This window comes from Heterodontus francisci, chromosome 30, assembly GCF_036365525.1.
Source record: "Heterodontus francisci isolate sHetFra1 chromosome 30, sHetFra1.hap1, whole genome shotgun sequence".
NCBI classification, from domain to species: Eukaryota; Metazoa; Chordata; class Chondrichthyes; order Heterodontiformes; family Heterodontidae; genus Heterodontus; species Heterodontus francisci.
Window position 1 is genome coordinate 62697891 of NC_090400.1, and position 26927 is coordinate 62724817.

A 26927-nucleotide genomic window follows, 5' to 3' on the forward strand; every position below is an offset into this window, starting at 1 on the left:
TCTGTACCCCAGTGTTATGCAGTGACAGACCTGTCCCCACCAGTACTGTACCCAGTGTTATACAGTGACAGACCTGTCCCCACCAATACTGTTCCCCAGTGTTATACAGTGAGAGACCTGTCCCCACCAGTACTGTACCACAGTGTTATACAGTGAGAGACCTGTCCCCACCAGTACTGTACCCAGTGTTATACAGTGACAGACCTGTCCCCACCAATACTGTTCCCCAGTGTTATACAGTGACAGACCTGTCCCCAGCAGTGCTGTACCACAGTGCTATACCGTGACAGACCTGTCCCCGCCAGTACTGTTTCTCAGTGTTATACCGTGACAGACCTGTCCCCACCAGTACTGTACCCCAGTGTTTTACTGTGACAGATCTGACCCCACCAGTACTGTACCCCAGTGTTCGACAATGACAAACCTGTCCCCACCAGTACTGTGCCTCAGTGTTTTACAGTGACAGACCTGTTCCCACCAGTACTGTACCCCAGTGTTTTACTGTGACAGATCTGACCCCACCAGGACTGTACCCCAGTGTTATACAGTGACTGACCTGTCCCCACCAGTACTGTACCCCAGTGTTATACAGTGACAGATCTGACCCCATCAGTACTGTTCCCCAGTGTTATACAGTGACAGAACTGTCCCCACCAGTACTGTACCCCAGTGTTATACAGTGACTGACCTGTCCCCACCAGTACTGTACCACTGTGTGATACGGTGACAGACCTGTCCCCACCAGTACTGTACCCCAGTGTGATACAGTGACAGACTTGTCCCCACCAGTACTGTACCCCAGTGTGATACAGTGACAGATCTGTCCCCACCAGGACTGTGCCCCAGTGTGATACATTAACAGACCTGTCCCCACCAGTACTGTACCCCAGTGTTATACAGTGACAGACCTGTCCCCACTAGTACTGTACCCCAGTGTTATACAGTGACAGACCTGTCCCCACTAGTACTGTACCCCAGTGTTATACAGTGACAGACCTGTCCCCACCAGTACTGTACCCCAGTGTTATACAGTGGCAGACCTGTCCCCACCAGTACTGTACCCCAGTGTTATACAGTGACAGACCTGTCCCCAGCAATACTGTACCCCAGTGTTATACAGTGACAGACCTGTACCCACCAGTACTGTACCCCAGTGTTATACAGTGACAGACCTGTCCCCACTAGTACTGTACCCCAGTGTTATACAGTGACAGACCTGTACCCACCAGTACTGTACCCCAGTGTTATACAGTGACAGACCTGTCCCCAGCAATACTGTACCCCAGTGTTATACAGTGACAGACCTGTACCCACCAGTACTGTACCCCAGTGTTATACAGTGACAGACCTGTCCCCACTAGTACTGTACCCCAGTGTTATACAGTGACAGACCTGTACCCACCAGTACTGTACCCCAGTGTTATGCAGTGACAGACCTGTCCCCACCAGTACTGTACCCCAGTGTTATACAGTGACAGACCTGTCCCCACCAGTACTGTACCCCAGTGTTATACAGTGACAGACCTGTCCCCACTAGTACTGTACCCCAGTGTTATACAGTGACAGACCTGTCCCCACTAGTACTGTACCCCAGTGTTATACAGTGACAGACCTGTCCCCACCAGTACTGTACCCCAGTGTTATACAGTGACAGACCTGTCCCCAGCAATACTGTACCCCAGTGTTATACAGTGACAGACCTGTCCCCACTAGTACTGTACCCCAGTGTTATACAGTGACAGACCTGTCCCCACCAGTACTGTACCCCAGTGTTATACAGTGACAGACCTATCCCCAGCAATACTGTACCCCAGTGTTATACAGTGACAGACCTGTCCCCACCAGTACTGTACCCCAGTGTTATACAGTGACAGACCTGTACCCACCAGTACTGTACCCCAGTGTTATACAGTGACAGACCTGTCCCCACTAGTACTGTACCCCAGTGTTATACAGTGACAGACCTGTACCCACCAGTACTGTACCCCAGTGTTATGCAGTGACAGACCTGTCCCCACCAGTACTGTACCCCAGTGTTTATACAGTGACAGACCTGTCCCCAGCAATACTGTACCCAGTGATAAACAGCGACAGACCTGTCCTCACCAGTACTGTACCCCAGTATTACACAGTGACAGACCTGTCCTCACCAGTACTGTACCCCAGTGTTGTACCGTGACTGATCTGACCACACCAGTACTGTACCCCAGAGTTATACAGTGACAGACCTGTCCCCACCAGTACTGTACCCCAGTGTTATACAGTGACAGATCTGACCCCACCAGGGCAACACCCCAGTGTTCTACAGTGACAGACCAGTCCCCACCAGTACTGTACCCCAGAGTTATACAGTGACAGACCTGTCCCCACCAGGACTGTGCCCCAGTGTTATACCGTGACAGACCAGTCCCCACCAGTACTGTACCCCAGAGTTATACAGTGACAGACCTGTCCCCACCAGTACTGTACCCCAGTGTTGTACAGTGACAGATCTGACCCTACCAGTACAGTACCCCAGTGTTCTACAGTGAATACCTGTCCCCACCAGTACTGTCCCACAGTGTTATACCGTGACAGACCTGTCCCCACCAGTTCTGTACCCCAGTGTTATGCAGTGACAGACCTGTCCCCACCAATACTGTTCCCCAGTGTTATACAGTGAGAGACCTGTCCTCACCAGTACTGTACCACAGTGTTATACAGTGAGAGACCTGTCCCCACCAGTACTGTTCCCCAGTGTTATACAGTGACAGACCTGTCCCCACCAGTACTGTACCACAGTGTTATACAGTGAGAGACCTGTCCCCACCAGTTCTGTACCCCAGTGTTATGCAGTGACAGACCTGTCCCCACCAGTACTGTACCCAGTGTTATACAGTGACAGACCTGTCCCCACCAATACTGTTCCCCAGTGTTATACAGTGAGAGACCTGTCCCCACCAGTACTGTACCACAGTGTTATACAGTGAGAGACCTGTCCCCACCAGTACTGTACCCAGTGTTATACAGTGACAGACCTGTCCCCACCAATACTGTTCCCCAGTGTTATACAGTGACAGACCTGTCCCCAGCAGTGCTGTACCACAGTGCTATACAGTGACAGACCTGTCCCCACTAGTACTGTACCCCAGTGTTATACAGTGACAGACCTGTACCCACCAGTACTGTACCCCAGTGTTATGCAGTGACAGACCTGTCCCCACCAGTACTGTACCCCAGTGTTTATACAGTGACAGACCTGTCCCCAGCAATACTGTACCCAGTGATAAACAGCGACAGACCTGTCCTCACCAGTACTGTACCCCAGTATTACACAGTGACAGACCTGTCCTCACCAGTACTGTACCCCAGTGTTGTACCGTGACTGATCTGACCACACCAGTACTGTACCCCAGAGTTATACAGTGACAGACCTGTCCCCACCAGTACTGTACCCCAGTGTTATACAGTGACAGATCTGACCCCACCAGGGCAACACCCCAGTGTTCTACAGTGACAGACCAGTCCCCACCAGTACTGTACCCCAGAGTTATACAGTGACAGACCTGTCCCCACCAGGACTGTGCCCCAGTGTTATACCGTGACAGACCAGTCCCCACCAGTACTGTACCCCAGAGTTATACAGTGACAGACCTGTCCCCACCAGTACTGTACCCCAGTGTTGTACAGTGACAGATCTGACCCTACCAGTACAGTACCCCAGTGTTCTACAGTGAATACCTGTCCCCACCAGTACTGTCCCACAGTGTTATACCGTGACAGACCTGTCCCCACCAGTTCTGTACCCCAGTGTTATGCAGTGACAGACCTGTCCCCACCAATACTGTTCCCCAGTGTTATACAGTGAGAGACCTGTCCTCACCAGTACTGTACCACAGTGTTATACAGTGAGAGACCTGTCCCCACCAGTACTGTTCCCCAGTGTTATACAGTGACAGACCTGTCCCCACCAGTACTGTACCACAGTGTTATACAGTGAGAGACCTGTCCCCACCAGTTCTGTACCCCAGTGTTATGCAGTGACAGACCTGTCCCCACCAGTACTGTACCCAGTGTTATACAGTGACAGACCTGTCCCCACCAATACTGTTCCCCAGTGTTATACAGTGAGAGACCTGTCCCCACCAGTACTGTACCACAGTGTTATACAGTGAGAGACCTGTCCCCACCAGTACTGTACCCAGTGTTATACAGTGACAGACCTGTCCCCACCAATACTGTTCCCCAGTGTTATACAGTGACAGACCTGTCCCCAGCAGTGCTGTACCACAGTGCTATACCGTGACAGACCTGTCCCCGCCAGTACTGTTTCTCAGTGTTATACCGTGACAGACCTTCCCCACCAGTACTGTACCCCAGTGTTTTACTGTGACAGATCTGACCCCACCAGTACTGTACCCCAGTGTTCGACAATGACAGACCTGTCCCCACCAGTACTGTGCCTCAGTGTTTTACAGTGACAGACCTGTTCCCACCAGTACTGTACCCCAGTGTTTTACTGTGACAGATCTGACCCCACCAGGACTGTACCCCAGTGTTATACAGTGACTGACCTGTCCCCACCAGTACTGTACCCCAGTGTTATACAGTGACAGATCTGACCCCATCAGTACTGTTCCCCAGTGTTATACAGTGACAGAACTGTCCCCACCAGTACTGTACCCCAGTGTTATACAGTGACTGACCTGTCCCCACCAGTACTGTACCCCAGTGTTATACATTGACAGACCTGTCCCCATCAGTACTGTACCCCAGTGTTATACCGTGACAGACCTGTCCCCACCAGTACTGTGCACCAGTTTTGTACACTGACAGACCTGTCCCCACCAGTACTGTCCCCCAGTGTTATACAGTGACAGACCTGTCCTCACCAGTACTGTACCCCAGTGTTGTACCGTGACTGATCTGACCACACCAGTACTGTACCCCAGAGTTATACAGTGACAGACCTGTCCCCACCAGTACTGTACCCCAGTGTTATACAGTGACAGATCTGACCCCACCAGGGCAACACCCCAGTGTTCTACAGTGACAGACCAGTCCCCACCAGTACTGTACCCCAGAGTTATACAGTGACAGACCTGTCCCCACCAGGACTGTGCCCCAGTGTTATACCGTGACAGACCAGTCCCCACCAGTACTGTACCCCAGAGTTATACAGTGACAGACCTGTCCCCACCAGTACTGTACCCCAGTGTTGTACAGTGACAGATCTGACCCTACCAGTACAGTACCCCAGTGTTCTACAGTGAATACCTGTCCCCACCAGTACTGTCCCACAGTGTTATACCGTGACAGACCTGTCCCCACCAGTTCTGTACCCCAGTGTTATGCAGTGACAGAACTGACCCCACCAGTACTGTACCCAGTGTTATACAGTGACAGACCTGTCCCCACCAATACTGTTCCCCAGTGTTATACAGTGAGAGACCTGTCCTCACCAGTACTGTACCACAGTGTTATACAGTGAGAGACCTGTCCCCACCAGTACTGTTCCCCAGTGTTATACAGTGACAGACCTGTCCCCACCAGTACTGTACCACAGTGCTATACAGCGAGAGACCTGTCCCCACCAGTTCTGTACCCCAGTGTTATGCAGTGACAGACCTGTCCCCACCAGTACTGTACCCAGTGTTATACAGTGACAGACCTGTCCCCACCAATACTGTTCCCCAGTGTTATACAGTGAGAGACCTGTCCCCACCAGTACTGTACCACAGTGTTATACAGTGAGAGACCTGTCCCCACCAGTACTGTACCCAGTGTTATACAGTGACAGACCTGTCCCCACCAATACTGTTCCCCAGTGTTATACAGTGACAGACCTGTCCCCAGCAGTGCTGTACCACAGTGCTATACCGTGACAGACCTGTCCCCGCCAGTACTGTTTCTCAGTGTTATACCGTGACAGACCTGTCCCCACCAGTACTGTACCCCAGTGTTTTACTGTGACAGATCTGACCCCACCAGTACTGTACCCCAGTGTTCGACAATGACAGACCTGTCCCCACCAGTACTGTGCCTCAGTGTTTTACAGTGACAGACCTGTTCCCACCAGTACTGTACCCCAGTGTTTTACTGTGACAGATCTGACCCCACCAGGACTGTACCCCAGTGTTATACAGTGACTGACCTGTCCCCACCAGTACTGTACCCCAGTGTTATACAGTGACAGATCTGACCCCATCAGTACTGTTCCCCAGTGTTATACAGTGACAGAACTGTCCCCACCAGTACTGTACCCCAGTGTTATACAGTGACTGACCTGTCCCCACCAGTACTGTACCCCAGTGTTATACATTGACAGACCTGTCCCCATCAGTACTGTACCCCAGTGTTATACCGTGACAGACCTGTCCCCACCAGTACTGTGCACCAGTTTTGTACAGTGACAGACCTGTCCCCACCAGTACTGTCCCCCAGTGTTATACAGTGACAGACCTGTCCCCACCAGTACTGTACCCCAGTGTTATACCGTGACAGACCTGTCCCCACCAGTACTGTCCCCCAGTGTTATACAGTGACAGACCTGTCCGCACCAGTACTGTACCCCAGTGTGATACAGTGACAGAACTGTCCCCACCAGTACTGTACCCCAGTGTGATAAAGTGACAGATCTGTCCCCACCAGGACTGTACACCAGTGTGATACATTAACAGACCTGTCCCCACCAGTACTGTACCACTGTGTGATACGGTGACAGACCTGTCCCCACCAGTACTGTACCCCAGTGTGATACAGTGACAGACTTGTCCCCACCAGTACTGTACCCCAGTGTGATACAGTGACAGATCTGTCCCCACCAGGACTGTACCCCAGTGTGATACATTAACAGACCTGTCCCCACCAGTACTGTACCCCAGTGTGATACGGTGAAAGACCTGTTCCCACCAGTACTGTACCCCAGTGTTATACTGTGACAGACCTGTCCGCACCAGTACTGTTCCCCAGTGTTATACAGTGACAGACCTGTCCGCACCAGTACTGTTCCCCAGTGTTATACCGTGACAGATCTGTCCCCACCAGTACTGTACCCCAGTGATATGCAGTGACAGACCTGTCCCCACCAGTACTGTACCCCAGTGTTATACAGTGACGGACCTGGCCCCACCTGCACTGTATCTCAGTGTTATACAGTGACAGACCTGTCCCCACCAGTTCTGTACCCCAGTGTTATGCAGTGACAGACCTGTCCACACCAGTACTGTACCCAGTGTTATACAGTGACAGACCTGTCCCCACCAATACTGTTCCCCAGTGTTATACAGTGACAGACCTGTCCCCACCAGTAATGTATCTCAGTGTTATACCGTGACAGACCTGTCCCCGCCAGTTCTGTACCCCAGTGTTATACTGTGACAGACCTGTCCCCGCCAGTACTGTACCTCAGTGTTAGACAGTGACAGACCTGTCCCCGCCAGTGCTGTACCACAGTGTTATACCGTGACAGACCTGTCCCCACCAGTTCTGTACCCCAGTGTTATGCAGTGACAGAACTGACCCCACCAGTACTGTACCCAGTGTTATACAGTGACAGACCTGTCCCCACCAATACTGTTCCCCTGTGTTATACAGTGAGAGACCTGTCCTCACCAGTACTGTACCACAGTGTTATACAGTGACAGACCTGTCCCCACCAGTACTGTACCACAGTGTTATACAGTGAGAGACCTGTCCCCACCAGTACTGTTCCCCAGTGTTATACAGTGACAGACCTGTCCCCACCAGTACTGTACCACAGTGTTATACAGTGAGAGACCTGTCCCCACCAGTTCTGTACCCCAGTGTTATGCAGTGACAGACCTGTCCCCACCAGTACTGTACCCAGTGTTATACAGTGACAGACCTGTCCCCACCAATACTGTTCCCCAGTGTTATACAGTGAGAGACCTGTCCCCACCAGTACTGTACCACAGTGTTATACAGTGAGAGACCTGTCCCCACCAGTACTGTACCCAGTGTTATACAGTGACAGACCTGTCCCCACCAATACTGTTCCCCAGTGTTATACAGTGACAGACCTGTCCCCAGCAGTGCTGTACCACAGTGCTATACCGTGACAGACCTGTCCCCGCCAGTACTGTTTCTCAGTGTTATACCGTGACAGACCTGTCCCCACCAGTACTGTACCCCAGTGTTTTACTGTGACAGATCTGACCCCACCAGTACTGTACCCCAGTGTTCGACAATGACAGACCTGTCCCCACCAGTACTGTGCCTCAGTGTTTTACAGTGACAGACCTGTTCCCACCAGTACTGTACCCCAGTGTTTTACTGTGACAGATCTGACCCCACCAGGACTGTACCCCAGTGTTATACAGTGACTGACCTGTCCCCACCAGTACTGTACCCCAGTGTTATACAGTGACAGATCTGACCCCATCAGTACTGTTCCCCAGTGTTATACAGTGACAGAACTGTCCCCACCAGTACTGTACCCCAGTGTTATACAGTGACTGACCTGTCCCCACCAGTACTGTACCCCAGTGTTATACATTGACAGACCTGTCCCCATCAGTACTGTACCCCAGTGTTATACCGTGACAGACCTGTCCCCACCAGTACTGTGCACCAGTTTTGTACAGTGACAGACCTGTCCCCACCAGTACTGTCCCCCAGTGTTATACAGTGACAGACCTGTCCCCACCAGTACTGTACCCCAGTGTTATACCGTGACAGACCTGTCCCCACCAGTACTGTCCCCCAGTGTTATACAGTGACAGACCTGTCCCCACCAGTACTGTACCCCAGTGTGATACAGTGACAGAACTGTCCCCACCAGTACTGTACCCCAGTGTGATAAAGTGACAGATCTGTCCCCACCAGGACTGTACACCAGTGTGATACATTAACAGACCTGTCCCCACCAGTACTGTACCACTGTGTGATACGGTGACAGACCTGTCCCCACCAGTACTGTACCCCAGTGTGATACAGTGACAGACTTGTCCCCACCAGTACTGTACCCCAGTGTGATACAGTGACAGATCTGTCCCCACCAGGACTGTACCCCAGTGTGATACATTAACAGACCTGTCCCCACCAGTACTGTACCCCAGTGTGATACGGTGAAAGACCTGTTCCCACCAGTACTGTACCCCAGTGTTATACTGTGACAGACCTGTCCGCACCAGTACTGTTCCCCAGTGTTATACAGTGACAGACCTGTCCGCACCAGTACTGTTCCCCAGTGTTATACCGTGACAGATCTGTCCCCACCAGTACTGTACCCAGTGTTATACAGTGACAGACCTGTCCCCACCAATACTGTTCCCCAGTGTTATACAGTGACAGACCTGTCCCCACCAGTAATGTATCTCAGTGTTATACCGTGACAGACCTGTCCCCGCCAGTTCTGTACCCCAGTGTTATACTGTGACAGACCTGTCCCCGCCAGTACTGTACCTCAGTGTTAGACAGTGACAGACCTGTCCCCGCCAGTGCTGTACCACAGTGTTATACCGTGACAGACCTGTCCCCACCAGTACTGTACCCCAGTGTTTTACTGTGACAGATCTGACCCCACCAGTACTGTACCCCAGTGTTCGACAATGACAGACCTGTCCCCACCAGTACTGTGCCTCAGTGTTTTACAGTGACAGACCTGTTCCCACCAGTACTGTACCCCAGTGTTATACAGTGACAGACCTGTCCCCATCAGTACTGGTCGCCAGTGTTATACCGTGACAGACCTGTCCCCATCAGTGCTGGTCCCCAGTGTTATACCGTGACAGACCTGTCCCCATCAGTACTGGTCCCCAGTGTTATACCGTGACAGACCTGTCCCCACCAGTACTGGTCCCCAGTGTTATACCATGACAGACCTGTCCCCATCAGTGCTGGTCCCCAGTGTTATACCGTGACAGACCTGTCCCCACCAGTACTGTACCCCAGTGTTATACCGTTGCAGACCGGTCTCCATCTGTACTGTACCCCAGTGTTATACAGTGACAGACCTGTCCCCTCCAGTACTGTACCCCAGTGTTAAACACTAACAGACCTGTCCCCACCAGTACTGTACCCCAGTGTTATACAGTGACAGACCTGTCCCCACCAGTATATGTATGTTTATATCTCGTTGTTATCTGTTGCTTTACTCCTGCACTTGGTCGCTGGGTGCCTGGCCATCCTATAACAGTGTCATGTTCCTGGGCCATCAAAGCCAGGGTTGTTCCCTCATCTCTGCTGAGTTTGCTTGACCCTGCTGGGACCAAACAGATGGTCTAAGGGACTTTGTGCACTCGTTGGAAAAACAGACAGTGCTCATGTTGGAATCATTTCCAGGGTTACTTTGTGTCTCGACAGGGGAATAGACAGGTTCAGGAAGTCGTCTGGATGAGAGATGGATAGGATCAGGAAGAGGTCTGGATGGAGGATGGGCAAGGTCAGGAAGTGGTCTGGATGGGAGATGGACAGGGTCAGGAAGTGGTCTGGATGGGAGATGGACAGGGTCAGGAAGAGGTCAGGATGGAGGATGGACAGGGTCAGGAAGAGGTCAGGATGGGAGATGGACAGGGTCAGGAAGAGGTCAGGATGGAGGATGGACAGGGTCAGGAAGAGGTCAGGATAGGAGATGGACAGGGACAGGAAGAGGTCAGGATGGAGGATGGACAGGGTCAGGAAGAGGTCTGGATGGAGGATGGACAGGGTCAGGAAGAGGTCAGGATGGGAGATGGACAGGGACAGGAAGAGGTCTGGATGGGAGATGGACAGGGACAGGAAGAGGTCTGGATGGGAGATGGACAGGGTCAGGAAGAGGTCTGGATAGGAGATGGACAGGGTCAGGAAGAGGTCTGGATGGAGGATGGACAGGGTCAGGAAGAGGTCTGGATAGGAGATGGACAGGGACAGGAAGAGGTCTGGATAGGAGATGGACAGGGTCAGGAAGAGGTCTGGATGGAGGATGGACAGGGTCAGGAAGAGGTCTGGATGGGAGATGGACAGGGTCAGGAAGAGGTCAGGATGAAGGATGGGCAGGGTCAGGAAGAGGTCAGGATGGAGGATGGACAGGGTCAGGAAGAGGTCTGGATAGGAGATGGACAGGGTCAGGAAGAGGTCTGGATGGGATGGATGGGAGATGGACAGGGTCAGGAAGAGGTCAGGATGAAGGATGCACAGGGACAGGAAGAGGTCAGGATGGGAGATGGATGGGGACAGGAAGAGGTCAGGATGGAGGATGGACAGGGTCAGGAAGTGGTCAGGATGGAGGATGGACAGGGTCAGGAAGAGGTCAGGATGGAGGATGGACAGGGTCAGGAAGTGGTCAGGATGGAGGATGGACAGGGTCAGGAAGAGGTCAGGATGGGAGATGGACAGGGACAGGAAGAGGTCAGGATGGGAGATGGACAGGGACAGGAAGAGGTCAGGATGGAGGATGGACAGGGTCAGGAAGAGGTCAGGATGGGAGATGGACAGGGTCAGGAAGAGGTCAGGATGGAGGATGGACAGGGACAGGAAGAGGTCAGGATGGGAGATGGACAGGGACAGGAAGAGGTCAGGATGGGAGAAGGACAGGGTCAGGAAGAGGTCAGGATGGGAGATGGATGGGGACAGGAAGAGGTCAGGATGGAAGATGGACAGGGTCAGGAAGAGGTCAGGATGGGAGATGGACAGGGTCAGGAAGAGCTCAGGATGGAAGATGGACAGGGTCAGGAAGAGGTCAGGATGGGAGATGGACAGGGTCAGGAAGAGCTCAGGATGGAGGATGGACAGGGTCAGGATGGGAGATGGACAGGGACAGGAAGAGGTCAGGATGGGAGATGGACAGGGACAGGAAGAGGTCAGGATGGAGGATGGACAGGGTCAGGAAGAGGTCAGGATGGGAGATGGACAGGGACAGGAAGAGGTCTGGATGGGAGATGGACAGGGACAGGAAGAGGTCAGGATGGGAGATGGACAGGGACAGGAAGAGGTCAGGATGGGAGATGGACAGGGTCAGGAAGAGGTCAGGATGGAGGATGGACAGGGACAGGAAGAGGTCAGGATGGAGGATGGACAGGGTCAGGAAGAGGTCAGGATGGGAGATGGACAGGGACAGGAAGAGGTCGGGATGGAGGATGGACAGGGTCAGGAAGAGGTCAGGATGGGAGATGGACAGGGACAGGAAGAGGTCTGGATGGGAGATGGACAGGATGATTAGGTAAGGATAGGTTCAGACACTGCTTGATGCCCCATAGTGCAGGTGACAGATACCATCTTGGCCAAGGTGCTGGTCCTTTGATCCTGTGGCTCAGCAGAAGCCAGAACCAACAGGAGAGTTAGGGAGAGTTCCGGAAACTGAAATCAGCTAACATTCGCTTTCATTTAACAGAGTGCGACCTTTAAATCATTTGGAGCTTGAGCGAGGATGTCAGTCAGTGGTTCATTGTCCAGGACCAGATACTGTGTTGGTGAGTCAGTGAGAAGAGAGCAAGGAACAGGGGATATCTGTGCGGGGTCATCTCGTGACAGTCACTTGTCTGAGACTGATTGCCCTGGGTTGGGGTCTGGCACTGACCGGTGTTTGTCCTGGTCTGGGGTCTGGCACTGACCGGTGATTGTCCTGGTCTGGGGTCTGGCACTGACCGGTGTTTGTCCTGGTCTGGGGTCTGGAACTGACCGGTGATTGTCCTGGTCTGGGGTCTGGAACTGACCGGTGATTGTGCTGGTCTGGGGTCTTGCACTGACCGGTGATTGTGCTGGTCTAGGGTCTGGCACTGACTAGAGATTGTCCTGGTCTGGGGTCTGGCACTGACCGGTGATTGTGCTGGTCTGGGGTCTGGCACTGACCGGTGATTGTCCTGGTCTAAGGTCTGGCATTGACCAGTGAATGTCCTGTTCTGGTGTCCGGCACTGACCGGTGATTGTCCTGGTCTGGAACTGACCAGTGATTGTGCTGGTTTGGGGTCTGGCACTGACCAGTGATTGTCCTGGTCTGGGGTCTGGAACTGTCCGGTGATTGTGCTGGTCTGGGATCTGGCACTGACCGGTGATTGTGCTGGTCTGGGGTCTGGCACTGACTAGAGATTGTCCTGGTCTGGGGTCTGGCACTGACCGGTGATTGTGCTGGTCTGGGGTCTGGCACTGACTAGAGATTGTCCTGGTCTGGGGTCTGGAACTGTCCGGTGATTGTGCAGGTCTGGGGTCTGGCACTGACCGGTGATTGTGCTGGTCTGGGGTCTGGCACTGACTAGAGATTGTCCTGGTCTGGGGTCTGGCACTGACCGGTGATTGTGCTGGTCTGGGGTCTGGCACTGACCGGTGATTGTCCTGGTCTGGGGTCTGGCACAGACCGGTGATTGTCCTGGTCTGGAGTCTGGAACTGACAGGAAATTGTCCTGGTCTGGGGTCTGGAATTGACCGGTGATTGCCCTCGTCTGGAACTAACCGGGGATTGTCCTGGTCTAGTGTCTGGCACTGACTAGAGATTGTCCTGGTCTGGGGTCTGGCACTGACCGGTGATTGTGCTGGTCTGGGGTCTGGCACTGACTAGAGTTGTCCTGGTCTGGGGTCTGGCACTGACCGGTGATTGTGCTGGCCTGGGGTCTGGCACTGACTAGAGATTGTCCTAGTCTGGGGTCTGGCACTGACCGGCGATTGTCCTCATCTGGAACTGACCGGCGATTGTCCTCGTCTGGAACTGACCGGTGATTGTCCTGGTCTGGAACTGACCGGTGATTGTCCTGGTCTGGAACTGACCGGTGATTGTCCTGGTCTGGTATCTGGCACTGACCGGTGATTCTGCTGGTCTGGGGTCTGGCACTGACTAGAGATTGTCCTGGTCTGGGGTCGGGCACTGACCGGTGATTGTCCTGGTCTAGGGTCTGGCATTGACCAGTGAATGTCCTGTTCTGGTGTCCGGCACTGACCGGTGTTTGTCCTGGTCTGGAACTGATCAGTGATTGTGCTGGTCTGGGGTCTGGCACTGACCAGTGATTGTCCTGGTCTGGGGTCTGGAACTGACCGGTGATTGTCCTGGTCTGGGGTCTGGAACTGTCCGGTGATTGTGCTGGTCTGGGGTCTGGCACTGACCGGTGATTGTGCTGGTCTGGGTTCTGGCACTGACTAGAGATTGTCCTGGTCTGGGGTCTGGCACTGACCGGTGATTGTGCTGGTCTGGGGTCTGGCACTGACTAGAGATTGTCCTGGTCTGGGGTCTGGCACTGACCGGTGATTGTCCTTGTCTGGAACTGACCAGTGATTGTCCTGGTCTGGAACTGACCGGTGATTGACCTGGTCTGGGGTCTGGCAATGCCCGGTGATTGTCCCTGTCTGGAACTGACCGTTGATTGTCCTGGTCTGGGGTCTGGAACTGACCAGCGATTGTCCTGGTCTGGCGTCTGGCACTGACCGGTGATTGTCCTGGTCTGGGGTGTGGAACCGACCAGTGTTTGTCCTGGTCTGGGGTCTGGCACTGACCGGTGATTGTCCTGGTCTGGGGTCTGGAACTGACCAGCGATTGTCCTGGTCTGGGGTCTGGAACTGACCAGCGATTGTCCTGGTCTGGGGTCTGGCACTGACCGGTGATTGTCCTGGTCTGGGGTGTGGAACCGACCAGTGATTGTCCTGGTCTGTGGTCTGGAACTGTCCGGTGATTGTGCTGGTCTGGCGTCTGGCACTGACCGGTGATTGTCCTGGTCTGGGGTGTGGAACCGACCAGTGTTTGTCCTGGTCTGGGGTCTGGCACTGACCGGTGATTGTCCTGGTCTGGTATCTGGCACTGACCGGTGATTGTCCTGGTCTGGGTTCTGGAACTGACCGGTGATTGTCCTGGTCTGGGGTCTGGAACTGACCAGCGATTGTCCTGGTCTGGCGTCTGGCACTGACCGGTGATTGTCCTGGTCTGGGGTGTGGAACCGACCAGTGTTTGTCCTGGTCTGGGGTCTGGCACTGACCGGTGATTGTCCTGGTCTGGGGTCTGGAACTGACCAGCGATTGTCCTGGTCTGGGGTCTAGAACTGACCAGCGATTGTCCTGGTCTGGCGTCTGGCACTGACCGGTGATTGTCCTGGTCTGGGGTGTGGAACCGACCAGTGATTGTCCTGGTCTGTGGTCTGGCACTGACTAGTGATTGTCCAGGTTTGGGGTCTGGCACTGACCGGTGATTGTCCTGGTCTGGTATCTGGCACTGACCGGTGATTGTCCTGGTCTGGGTTCTGGAACTGACCGGTGATTGTCCTGGTCTGGGGTCTGGAACTGACCGGAAATTGTCCTGGTCTGGGGTCTGGCACTGACCGGTGATTGTCCTGGTCTGGGGTCTGGCACTGAGCGGTGATTGTCCTGGTCTGGGGTCTGGAACTGACAGGAGATTGTCCTGGTCTGGGGTCTGGCACTGACCGGTGATTGTCCTGGTCTGGGGTCTGGCACTGACCAGTGATTGTGCTGGTCTGGGGTCTGGCACTGACTAGAGATTGTCCTGGTCTGGGGTCTGGCACTGACCGGTGATTGTGCTGGTCTGGGGTCGGGCACTGACCGGTGATTGTCCTGGTCTAGGGTCTGGCATTGACCAGTGAATGTCCTGTTCTGGTGTCTGGCACCGACCGGTGATTGTCCTGGTCTGGAACTGAACTGTGATTGTGCTGGTCTGGGGTCGGGCACTGACCGGTGATTGTCCTGGTCTGGGGTCTGGAACTGACCGGTGATTGTCCTGGTCTGGGGTCTGGAACTGACCGGTGATTGTGCTGGTCTGGGATCTGGCACTGACCGGTGTTTGTGCTGGTCTGGGGTCTGGCACTGACTAGAGATTGTCCTGGTCTGGGGTCTGGCACTGACCGGCGATTGCCCTCGTCTGGAACTAACCGGGGATTGTCCTGGTCTAGTGTCTGACACTGACTGGAGATTGTCCTGGTCTGGGGTCTGGCACTGACCGGTGATTGTGCTGGTCTGGGGCCTGGCACTAACTAGAGATTGTCCTGGTCTGGGGTCTGGCACTGACCGGCGATTGTCCTAATCTGGAACTGACCGCTGATTGTCCTGGTTTGGAACTGACCGGTGATTGTCCTGGTCTGGGGTCTGGCAATGCCCGGTGATTGTCCCTGTCTGGAACTGACCGGTGATTGTCCTGGTCTGGGGTCTGGCAATGCCCGGTGATTGTCCCTGTCTGGAACTGACCGGCGATTGTCCTGGTCTGGGGTCTGGCATTAACCAGTGAATGTCCTGGTCTGGCGTCTGGCACTGACTGGTGATTGTCCTGGTCTGGGGTGTGGAACTGACCGGTGATTGTCCTGGTCTGGGGTCTGGCACTGACTGGTGATTGTCCTGGTCCGGGGTCTGGCACTGACCGGTGATTGTCCTGGTCTGGGGTCTGGAACTGACCAGCGATTGTCCTGGTCTGGGGTCTGGAACTGACCAGCGATTGTCCTGGTCTGGGGTCTGGCACTGACCGGTGATTGTCCTGGTCTGGGGTGTGGAACCGACCAGTGATTGTCCTGGTCTGTGGTCTGGAACTGTCCGGTGATTGTGCTGGTCTGGCGTCTGGCACTGACCGGTGATTGTCCGGGTCTGGGGTGTGGAACCGACCAGTGTTTGTCCTGGTCTGGGGTCTGGCACTGACCGGTGATTGTCCTGGTCTGGTATCTGGCACTGACCGGTGATTGTCCTGGTCTGGGTTCTGGAACTGACCGGTGATTGTCCTGGTCTTGGGTCTGGAACTGACCAGCGATTGTCCTGGTCTGGCGTCTGGCACTGACCGGTGATTGTCCTGGTCTGGGGTGTGGAACCGACCAGTGTTTGTCCTGGTCTGGGGTCTGGCACTGACCGATGATTGTCCTGGTCTGGGGTCTGGAACTGACCAGCGATTGTCCTGGTCTGGGGTCTAGAACTGACCAGCGATTGTCCTGGTCTGGCGTCTGGCACTGACCGGTGATTGTCCTGGTCTGGGGTGTGGAACCGACCAGTGATTGTCCTGGTCTGTGGTCTGGCACCGACTAGTGATTGTCCAGGTTTGGGGTCTGGCACTGACCGGTGATTGTCCTGGTCTGGTATCTGGCAATGACCGGTGATTGTCCTGGTCTGGGTTCTGGAACTGACCGGTGATTGTCCTGGTCTGGGGTCTGGAACTGACCGGAAATTGTCCTGGTCTGGGGTCTGGCACTGACCGGTGATTGTCCTGGTCTGGGGTCTGGCACTGAGCGGTGATTGTCCTGGTCTGGGGTCTGGAACTGACAGGATATTGTCCTGGTCTGGGGTCTGGCACTGACCGGTGATTGTCCTGGTCTGGGGTCTGGCACTGACCAGTGATTGTGCTGGTCTGGGGTCTGGCACTGACTAGAGATTGTCCTGGTCTGGGGTCTGGCACTGACCGGTGATTGTGCTGGTCTGGGGTCGGGCACTGACCGGTGATTGTCCTGATCTAGGGTCTGGCATTGACCAGTGAATGTCCTGTTCTGGTGTCTGGCACCGACCGGTGATTGTCCTGGTCTGGAACTGAACTGTGATTGTGCTGGTCTGGGGTCGGGCACTGACCGGTGATTGTCCTGGTCTGGGGTCTGGAACTGACCGGTGATTGTCCTGGTCTGGGGTCTGGAACTGACCGGTGATTGTGCTGGTCTGGGGTCTGGCACTGACCGGTGTTTGTGCTGGTCTGGGGTCTGGCACTGACTAGAGATTGTCCTGGTCTGGGGTCTGGCACTGACCGGCGATTGCCCTCGTCTGGAACTAACCGGGGATTGTCCTGGTCTAGTGTCTGACACTGACTGGAGATTGTCCTGGTCTGGGGTCTGGCACTGACCGGTGATTGTGCTGGTCTGGGGCCTGGCACTAACTAGAGATTGTCCTGGTCTGGGGTCTGGCACTGACCGGCGATTGTCCTAATCTGGAACTGACCGCTGATTGTCCTGGTTTGGAACTGACCGGTGATTGTCCTGGTCTGGGGTCTGGCAATGCCCGGTGATTGTCCCTGTCTGGAACTGACCGGTGATTGTCCTGGTCTGGGGTCTGGAACTGACCGGCGATTGTCCTGGTCTGGGGTCTGGCATTGACCAGTGAATGTCCTGGTCTGGCGTCTGGCACTGACTGGTGATTGTCCTGGTCTGGGGTGTGGAACTGACCGGAGATTGTCCTGGTCTGGGGTCTGGCACTGACTGGTGATTGTCCTGGTCCGGGGTCTGGCACTGACCGGTGATTGTCCTGGTCTGGTATCTGGCACTGACCGGTGATTGTCCTGGTCTAGGGTCTGGCATTGACCAGTGAATGTCCTGTTCTGGTGTCTGGCACTGACCGGTGATTGTCCTCGTCTGGAACTGGCCAGTGATTGTGCTGGTCTGGGGTCTGGCACTGACCAGTGATTGTCCTGGTCTGGGGTCTGGAACTGACCGGTGATTGTCCTGGTCTGGGGTCTGGAACTGTCCGGTGATTGTGCTGGTCTGGGGTCTGGCACTGACCGGTGATTGTGCTGGTCTGGGGTCTGGCACTGACTAGAGATTGTCCTGGTCTGGGATCTGGCACTGACCGGTGATTGTGCTGGTCTGGGGTCTGGCACTGACTAGAGATTGTCCTGGTCTGGGGTCTGGTACTGACCGGCGATTGTCCTTGTCTGGAACTGACCAGTGATTGTCCTGGTCTGGGGTCTGGAACTGACCAGTGATTGTCCTGGTCTGGGGTCTGGCGATGCCCGGTGATTGTCCCTGTCTGGAACTGACCGGTGATTGTCATGGTCTGGGGTCTGGAACTGACCAGTGATTGTCCTGGTCTGGGGTCTGGCACTGACCGGCGATTGTCCTTGTCTGGAACTGACCAGTGATTGTCCTGGTCTGGGGTCTGGAACTGACCAGTGATTGTCCTGGTCTGGGGTCTGGCGATGCCCGGTGATTGTCCCTGTCTGGAACTGACCGGTGATTGTCCTGGTCTGGGGTCTGGAACTGACCAGTGATTGTCCTGGTCTGGGGTCTGGCAATGCCCGGTGATTGTCCCTGTCTGGAACTGACCGGTGATTGTCCTGGTCTGGGGTCTGAAACTGACCGGTGATTGTGCTGGTCTGGGGTCTGGCACTGACCGGTGTTTGTGCTGGTCTGGGGTCTGGCACTGACTAGAGATTGTCCTGGTCTGGGGTCTGGCACTGACCGGCGATTGCCCTCGTCTGGAACTAACCGGGGATTGTCCTGGTCTAGTGTCTGACACTGACTGGAGATTGTCCTGGTCTGGGGTCTGGCACTGACCGGTGATTGTGCTGGTCTGGGGCCTGGCACTAACTAGAGATTGTCCTGGTCTGGGGTCTGGCACTGACCGGCGATTGTCCTAATCTGGAACTGACCGCTGATTGTCCTGGTTTGGAACTGACCGGTGATTGTCCTGGTCTGGGGTCTGGCAATGCCCGGTGATTGTCCCTGTCTGGAACTGACCGGTGATTGTCCTGGTCTGGGGTCTGGAACTGACCGGCGATTGTCCTGGTCTGGGGTCTGGCATTGACCAGTGAATGTCCTGGTCTGGCGTCTGGCACTGACTGGTGATTGTCCTGGTCTGGGGTGTGGAACTGACCGGTGATTGTCCTGGTCTGGGGTCTGGCACTGACTGGTGATTGTCCTGGTCCGGGGTCTGGCACTGACCGGTGATTGTCCTGGTCTGGTATCTGGCACTGACCGGTGATTGTCCTGGTCTAGGGTCTGGCATTGACCAGTGAATGTCCTGTTCTGGTGTCTGGCACTGACCGGTGATTGTCCTCGTCTGGAACTGGCCAGTGATTGTGCTGGTCTGGGGTCTGGCACTGACCAGTGATTGTCCTGGTCTGGGGTCTGGAACTGACCGGTGATTGTCCTGGTCTGGGGTCTGGAACTGTCCGGTGATTGTGCTGGTCTGGGGTCTGGCACTGACCGGTGATTGTGCTGGTCTGGGGTCTGGCACTGACTAGAGATTGTCCTGGTCTGGGATCTGGCACTGACCGGTGATTGTGCTGGTCTGGGGTCTGGCACTGACTAGAGATTGTCCTGGTCTGGGGTCTGGCACTGACCGGCGATTGTCCTTGTCTGGAACTGACCAGTGATTGTCCTGGTCTGGGGTCTGGAACTGACCAGTATTGTCCTGGTCTGGGGTCTGGCGATGCCCGGTGATTGTCCCTGTCTGGAACTGACCGGTGATTGTCCTGGTCTGGGGTCTGGAACTGACCAGTGATTGTCCTGGTCTGGGGTCTGGCAATGCCCGGTGATTGTCCCTGTCTGGAACTGACCGGTGATTGTCCTGGTCTGGGGTCTGGAACTGACCGGCGATTGTCCTGGTCTGGGGTCTGGCATTGACCAGTGAATGCCCTGGTCTGGGGTGTGGAATCGACTAGTGATTGTCCTGGTCTGTGGTCTGGCACTGACTGGTGATTGTCCTGGTCTGGGGTGTGGAATCGACTAGTGATTGTCCTGGTCTGTGGTCTGGCACTGACTGGTGATTGTCCTGGTCTGGGGTCTGGCACTGACCGGTGATTGTCCTGGTCAGGGTTCTGGAACTGACCGGTGATTGTCCTGGTCTGGGGTCTGGAACTGACCGGAAATTGTCCTGGTCTGCGGTCTGCACTGACCGGTGATTGTCCTGGTCTGGGGTCTGGCACTGAGCGGTGATTGTCCAGGTCTGGGGTCTGGAACTGACCGGTGATTGTCCTGGTCTGGGGTCTGGAACTGACAGGAGATTGTCCAGGTCTGGGGTCTGGCACTGACCGGTGATTGTCCTGGTCTGGGGTCTGGCACAGACCGGTGATTGTCCTGGTCTGGAGTCTGGAACTGACAGGAAATTGTCCTGGTCTGGGGTCTGGAACTGACCGGTGATTGTGCTGGTCTGGGGTCTGGCACTGACCAGTGATCGTCCTGGTCTGGAGTCTGGAATTGACCGGAAATTGTCCTGGTCTGGGGTCTGGAACTGACAGGAGATTGTCCAGGTCTGGGGTCTGGCACTGACCGGTGATTGTCCTGGTCTGGGGTCTGGCACAGACCGGTGATTGTCCTGGTCTGGAGTCTGGAACTGACAGGAAATTGTCCTGGTCTGGGGTCTGGAACTGACCGGTGATTGTCCTGGTCTGGGGTCTGGCACAGACCGGTGATTGTCCTGGTCTGGAGTCTGGAACTGACAGGAAATTGTCCTGGTCTGGGGTCTGGCACAGACCGGTGATTGTCCTGGTCTGGAGTCTGGAACTGACAGGAAATTGTCCTGGTCTGGGGTCTGGCACTGACCAGTGATCGTCCTGGTCTGGGGTCTGGAATTGACCGGAAATTGTCCTGGTCTGGGGTCTGGCACTGACCAGTGATTGTCCTGGTCTGCGGTCTGGTACTGACCGGTGATTGTCCTGGTCTGGGGTCTGGAACTGACCGGTGTTTGTCCTGGGTTGGGGTCTGGCACTGACCGGTGATTGTGCTGGTCTGGGGTCTGGAACTGACCGGAGATTGTCCAGGTCTGGGGTCTGGAACTGACCGGTGTTTGTCCTGGTCTGGGGTCTGGCACTGACCGGTGATTGTGCTGGTCTGGGGTCTGGAACTGACCGGTGATTGTCCTGGTCTGGGGTGTGGAACCGACCAGTGTTTGTCCTGGTCTGGGGTCTGGCACTGACCGGTGATTGTCCTGGTCTGGGGTCTGGAACTGACCAGCGATTGTCCTGGTCTGGGGTCTGGAACTGACCAGCGATTGTCCTGGTCTGGCGTCTGGCACTGACCGGTGATTGTCCTGGTCTGTGGTCTGGCACCGACTGGTGATTGTCCAGGTTTGGGGTCTGGCACTGACCGGTGATTGTCCTGGTCTGGTATCTGGCACTGACCGGTGATTGTCCTGGTCTGGGTTCTGGAACTGACCGGTGATTTTCCTGGTCTGGGGTCTGGAACTGACCGGAAATTGTCCTGGTCTGGGGTCTGGCACTGACCGGTGATTGTCCTGGTCTGGGGTCTGGCACTGAGCGGTGATTGTCCTGGTCTGGGGTCTGGAACTGACAGGAGATTGTCCAGGTCTGGGGTCTGGCACTGACCGGTGATTGTCCTGGTCTGGGGTCTGGCACTGACCAGTGATTGTGCTGGTCTGGGGTCTGGCACTGACTAGAGATTGTCCTGGTCTGGGGTCTGGCACTGACCGGTGATTGTGCTGGTCTGGGGTCGGGCACTGACCGGTGATTGTGCTGGTCTAGGGTCTGGCATTGACCAGTGAATGTCCTGTTCTGGGGTCTGGCACTGACCAGTGATTGTGCTGGTCTGGGGTCTGGCACTGACTAGAGATTGTCCTGGTCTGGGGTCTGGCACTGACCGGTGATTGTGCTGGTCTGGGGTCGTGCACTGACCGGTGATTGTCCTGATCTAGGGTCTGGCATTGACCAGTGAATGTCCTGTTCTGGTGTCTGGCACTGACCGGTGATTGTCCTGGTCTGGAACTGAACTGCGATTGTGCTGGTCTGGGGTCGGGCACTGACCGGTGATTGTCCTGGTCTGGGGTCTGGAACTGACCGGTGATTGTCCTGGTCTGGGGTCTGGAAATGACCGGTGATTGTGCTGGTCTGGGATCTGGCACTGACCGGTGTTTGTGCTGGTCTGGGGTCTGGCACTGACTAGAGATTGTCCTGGTCTGGGGTCTGGCACTGACCGGCGATTGCCCTCGTCTGGAGCTAACCGGGGATTGTCCTGGTCTAGTGTCTGGCACTGACTAGAGATTGTCCTGGTCTGGGGTCTGGCACTAACTAGAGATTGTCCTGGTCTGGGGTCTGGCACTGACCGGCGATTGTCTTCGTCTGGAACTGACCGGTGATTGTCCTGGTTTGGAACTGACCGGTGATTGTCCTGGTCTGGGGTCTGGCAATGCCCGGTGATTGTCCCTGTCTGGAACTGACCGGTGATTGTCCTGGTCTGGGGTCTGGAACTGACCGGCGATTGTCCTCTTCTGGGGTCTGGCATTGACCAGTGAATGTCCTGGTCTGGCGTCTGGCACTGACTGGTGATTGTCCTGGTCTGGGGTGTGGAACTGACCGGTGATTGTCCTGGTCTGGGGTCTGGCACTGACTGGTGATTGTCCTGGTCCGGGGTCTGGCACTGACCAGTGATTGTCCTGGTCTAGGGTCTGGCATTGACCAGTGAATGTCCTGTTCTGGTGTCTGGCACTGACCGGTGATTGTCCTGGTCTGGAACTGGCCAGTGATTGTGCTGGTCTGGGGTCTGGCACTGACCAGTGATTGTCCTGGTCTGGGGTCTGGAACTGACCGGTGATTGTCCTGGTCTGGGGTCTGGAACTGTCCGGTGATTGTGCTGGTCTGGGGTCTGGTACTGACCGGTGATTGTGCTGGTCAGGGGTCTGGCACTGACTAGTGATTGTCCTGGTCTGGGGTCTGGCACTGACCGGTGATTGTGCTGGTCTGGGGTCTGGCACTGACTAGAGATTGTCCTGGTCTGGGGTCTGGCACTGACCGGCGATTGTCCTTGTCTGGAACTGACCAGTGATTGTCCTGGTCTGGAACTGACCAGTGATTGTCCTGGTCTGGGGTCTGGCAATGCCCGGTGATTGTCCCTGTCTGGAACTGACCGGTGATTGTCCTGGTCTGGGGTCTGCAACTGACCGGCGATTGTCCTGGTCTGGGGTCTGGCATTGACCAGTGAATGTCCTGGTCTGGCGTCTGGCACTGACCGGTGATTGTCCTGGTCTGGGGTGTGGAATCGACCAGTGATTGTCCTGGTCTGTGGTCTGGCACTGACTGGTGATTGTCCTGGTCTGGGGTCTGGCACTGACCGGTGATTGTCCTGGTCTGGTATCTGGCACTGACCGGTGATTATCCTGGTCTGGGTTCTGGAACTGACCGGTGATTGTCCTGGTCTGGGGTCTGGAACTGACCGGAAATTGTCCTGGTCTGCGGTCTGGCACTGACCGGTGATTGTCCTGGTCTGGGGTCTGGCACTGAGCGGTGATTGTCCTGGTCTGGGGTCTGGAACTGACAGAAGATTGTCCTGGTCTGGAGTCTGGAACTGACAGGAAATTGTCCTGGTCTGGGGTCTGGAACTGACCAGTGATTGTCCTGGTCTGCGGTCTGGTACTGACCGGTGATTGTCCTGGTCTGGGGTCTGGAACTGACCGGTGTTTGTCCTGGGTTGGGGTCTGGCACTGACCGGTGATTGTGCTGGTCTGGGGTCTGGAACTGACCGGAGATTGTCCAGGTCTGGGGTCTGGAACTGACCGGTGTTTGTCCTGGTCTGGGGTCTGGCACTGACCGGTGATTGTGCTGGTCTGGGGTCTGGAACTGACCAGAGATTGTCCAGGTCTGGCGTCTGGCACTGACCGGTGATTGTCCTGGTCTGGGGTCTGGAACTGTCCGGAAATTGTCCTGGTCTGGGGTCTGGCATTGACCGTTGATTGTCCTGTTCTGGTGTCTGGCACTGACCGGTGATTGTCCTGGTCTGGAACTGACCAGTAATTGTGCTTGTCTGGGGTCTGGCACTGACTAGAGCTTGTCCTGGTCTGGGGTCTGGAACTGACCAGCGATTGTCCTCATCTGGAACTGACCAGAGATTGTCCTGGTCTGGGCTCTGGAACTGACCAGTGATTGTCCTGGTTTGCGGTCTGGAACTGACTGGTGATTGTCCTGGTCTGCAACTGACCGGAGATTGTCCTGGTCTGGGGTCTGGAACTGACCGGTGATTGTCCTGGTCTGGGGTCTGGAACTGACCGGTGATTGTCCTGGTCTGGGGTCTGGAACTGACCAGAGATTGTCCTGGTCTCGGGTCTGGAACTGACTGGTGCTTGTCCTGGTCTGGGGTTGGCACAGACCGGTGATTTTTCTGGCCTGGGGTCTGGCACTGACCGGTGATTGTCCTGTTCTGGGGTCAGGCACTGACCGGTGTTTGTCCTGGTCTGGGGTCTGGAACTGACTGGAGATTGTCCAGGTCTGGGGTCTGGCACAGACCGGTGATTGTCCTGGTCTGGGGTCTGGCACTGACCGGTGATTGTCCTGGTCTGGGGTCTGGCACTGACCGGTGATTGTCCTTGGCTGGGGTCTGGCACTGACCAGTGATTGTCCTGGTCTGGGGTCTGGAACTGACCGGAGATTGTCCAGGTCTGCGGTCTGGCACTGACCGGTGATTGTCCTGGTCGGGGGTCTGGAACTGACCGGAGATTGTCCAGGTCTGGGGTCTGGCACTGACCGGTGATTGTCCTGGTCTGTGGTCTGGAACAGACCGGAGATTGTCCAGGTCTGGGGTCTGGCACTGACCGGTGTTTGTCCTGGTCTGGGGTCTGGCGATGACCGGTGATTGTCCTGGTCTGGGGTCTGGCACTGACCAGTGATTGTCCTTGGCCTGGGTCTGGCACTGACCAGTGATTGTTCTTGGCTGGGGTCTGGCAGTGACCGGTGATTGTCCTGGTCTGGGGTCAGGCACTGACCGGTGATTGTCCTGGTCTGGGTTCTGGCACTGACCGGTGTTTGTCCTGGTCTGGGGTCTGGCACTGACCGGTGATTGTCCTGGTCTGGGGTCTGGCACTGACCGGTGATTGTCCTGGTCTGGGGTCTGGCACTGACCGGTGATTGTCCTTGGCTGGGGTCTGGAACTGACCAGTGATTGTCCTGGTCTGGGGTCTGGAACTGACCGGAGATTGTCCAGGTCTGCGGTCTGGCACTGACCGGTGATTGTCCTGGTCTGGGGTCTGGAACTGACCGGAGATTGTCCAGGTCTGGGGTCTGGCACTGACCGGTGATTGTCCTGGTCTGGGGTCTGGAACAGACCGGAGATTGTCCAGGTCTGGTGTCTGGCACTGACCGGTGTTTGTCCTGGTCTGGGGTCTGGCACTGACCGGTGATTGTCCTGGTCTGTGGTCGGGCACTGACCGGTGATTGTCCTGCTCTGGGGTCTGGCATTGACCAGTGAATGTCCTGGTCTGGGGTCTGGCGATGACCAGTGATTGTCCTGGTCTGGGGTCTGGCACTGACTGGTGATTGTCCATGGCTGGGGTCTGGCACTGACCAGTGATTGTTCTTGGCTGGGGTCTGGCAGTGACCGGTGATTGTCCTGGTCTGGGGTCAGGCGCTGACCGGTGATTGTCCTGGTCTGGGTTCTGGCACTGACCGGTGATTGTCCTGGTCTGGGGTCTGGAACAGACCGGAGATTGTCCAGGTCTGGGGTCTGGCACTGACCGGTGTTTGTCCTGGTCTGGGGTCTGGCACTGACCGGTGATTGTCCTGGTCTGGGGTCGGGCACTGACCGGTGATTGTCCTGGTCTGGGGTCTGGCATTGACCAGCGAATGTCCTGGTCTGGGGTCTGGCGCTGACCGGTGATTGTCCTGGTCTGGGGTTTGGCACTGACCGGTGATTTTCCTGGTCTTGGGTCTGGCACTGACCGGTGATTGTCCTGGTCTGGGGTCTGGCACTGACCGGTGATTGTCCTTGGCTGGGGTCTGGCACTGACCAGTGATTGTCCTTGGCTGGGGTCTGGCAGTGACCGGTGATTGTCCTGGTCTGGGGTCAGGCGCTGACCGGTGATTGTCCTGGTCTGGGGACTGGCAGTGACCGGTGATTGTCCTGGTCTGGGGTCAGGCGCTGACCGGTGATTGTCCTGGTCTGGGGTCTGGCGCTGACCGGTGATTGTCCTGGTCTGGGGTCTGGCACTGACCGGTGATTGTCCTGGTCTGGGGTCTGGCAGTGACCGGTGATTGTCCTGGTCTGGGGTCAGGCACTGACCGGTGATTGTCCTGGTCTGGGTTCTGGCACTGACCGGTGATTGTCCTGGTCTGGGGTCTCGCACTGACCGGTGATTGTCCTTGGCTGGGGTCTGGCAGTGACCGGTGATTGTCCTGGTCTGGGGTCAGGCGCTGACCGGTGATTGTCCTGGTCTGGGGTCTGGCACTGACCGGTGATTGTCCTTGGCTGGGGTCTGGCACTGACCAGTGATTGTCCTTGGCTGGGGTCTGGCAGTGACCGGTGATTGTCCTGGTCTGGGGTCAGGCGCTGACCGGTGATTGTCCTGGTCTGGGGTCTGGCACTGACCGGTGATTGTCCTTGGCTGGGGTCTGGCACTGACCAGTGATT

The 26927-nt window shown here is 55.7% G+C and overlaps 1 protein-coding gene across 1 annotated transcript in view; it reads left to right on the forward strand.

The window, feature by feature from the left end:
* Window positions 1-26927, forward strand: part of LOC137346534 (kinesin-like protein KIF12) — a 174570-nt gene that overhangs the window by 13816 nt on the left and 133827 nt on the right. Inside the window, exon 3 of the mRNA XM_068010008.1 lies at window positions 12311-12389. Within this exon, the coding sequence (XP_067866109.1) occupies window positions 12311-12389 (79 nt within the window). The remainder of the gene's footprint in view (window positions 1-12310; window positions 12390-26927) is intronic.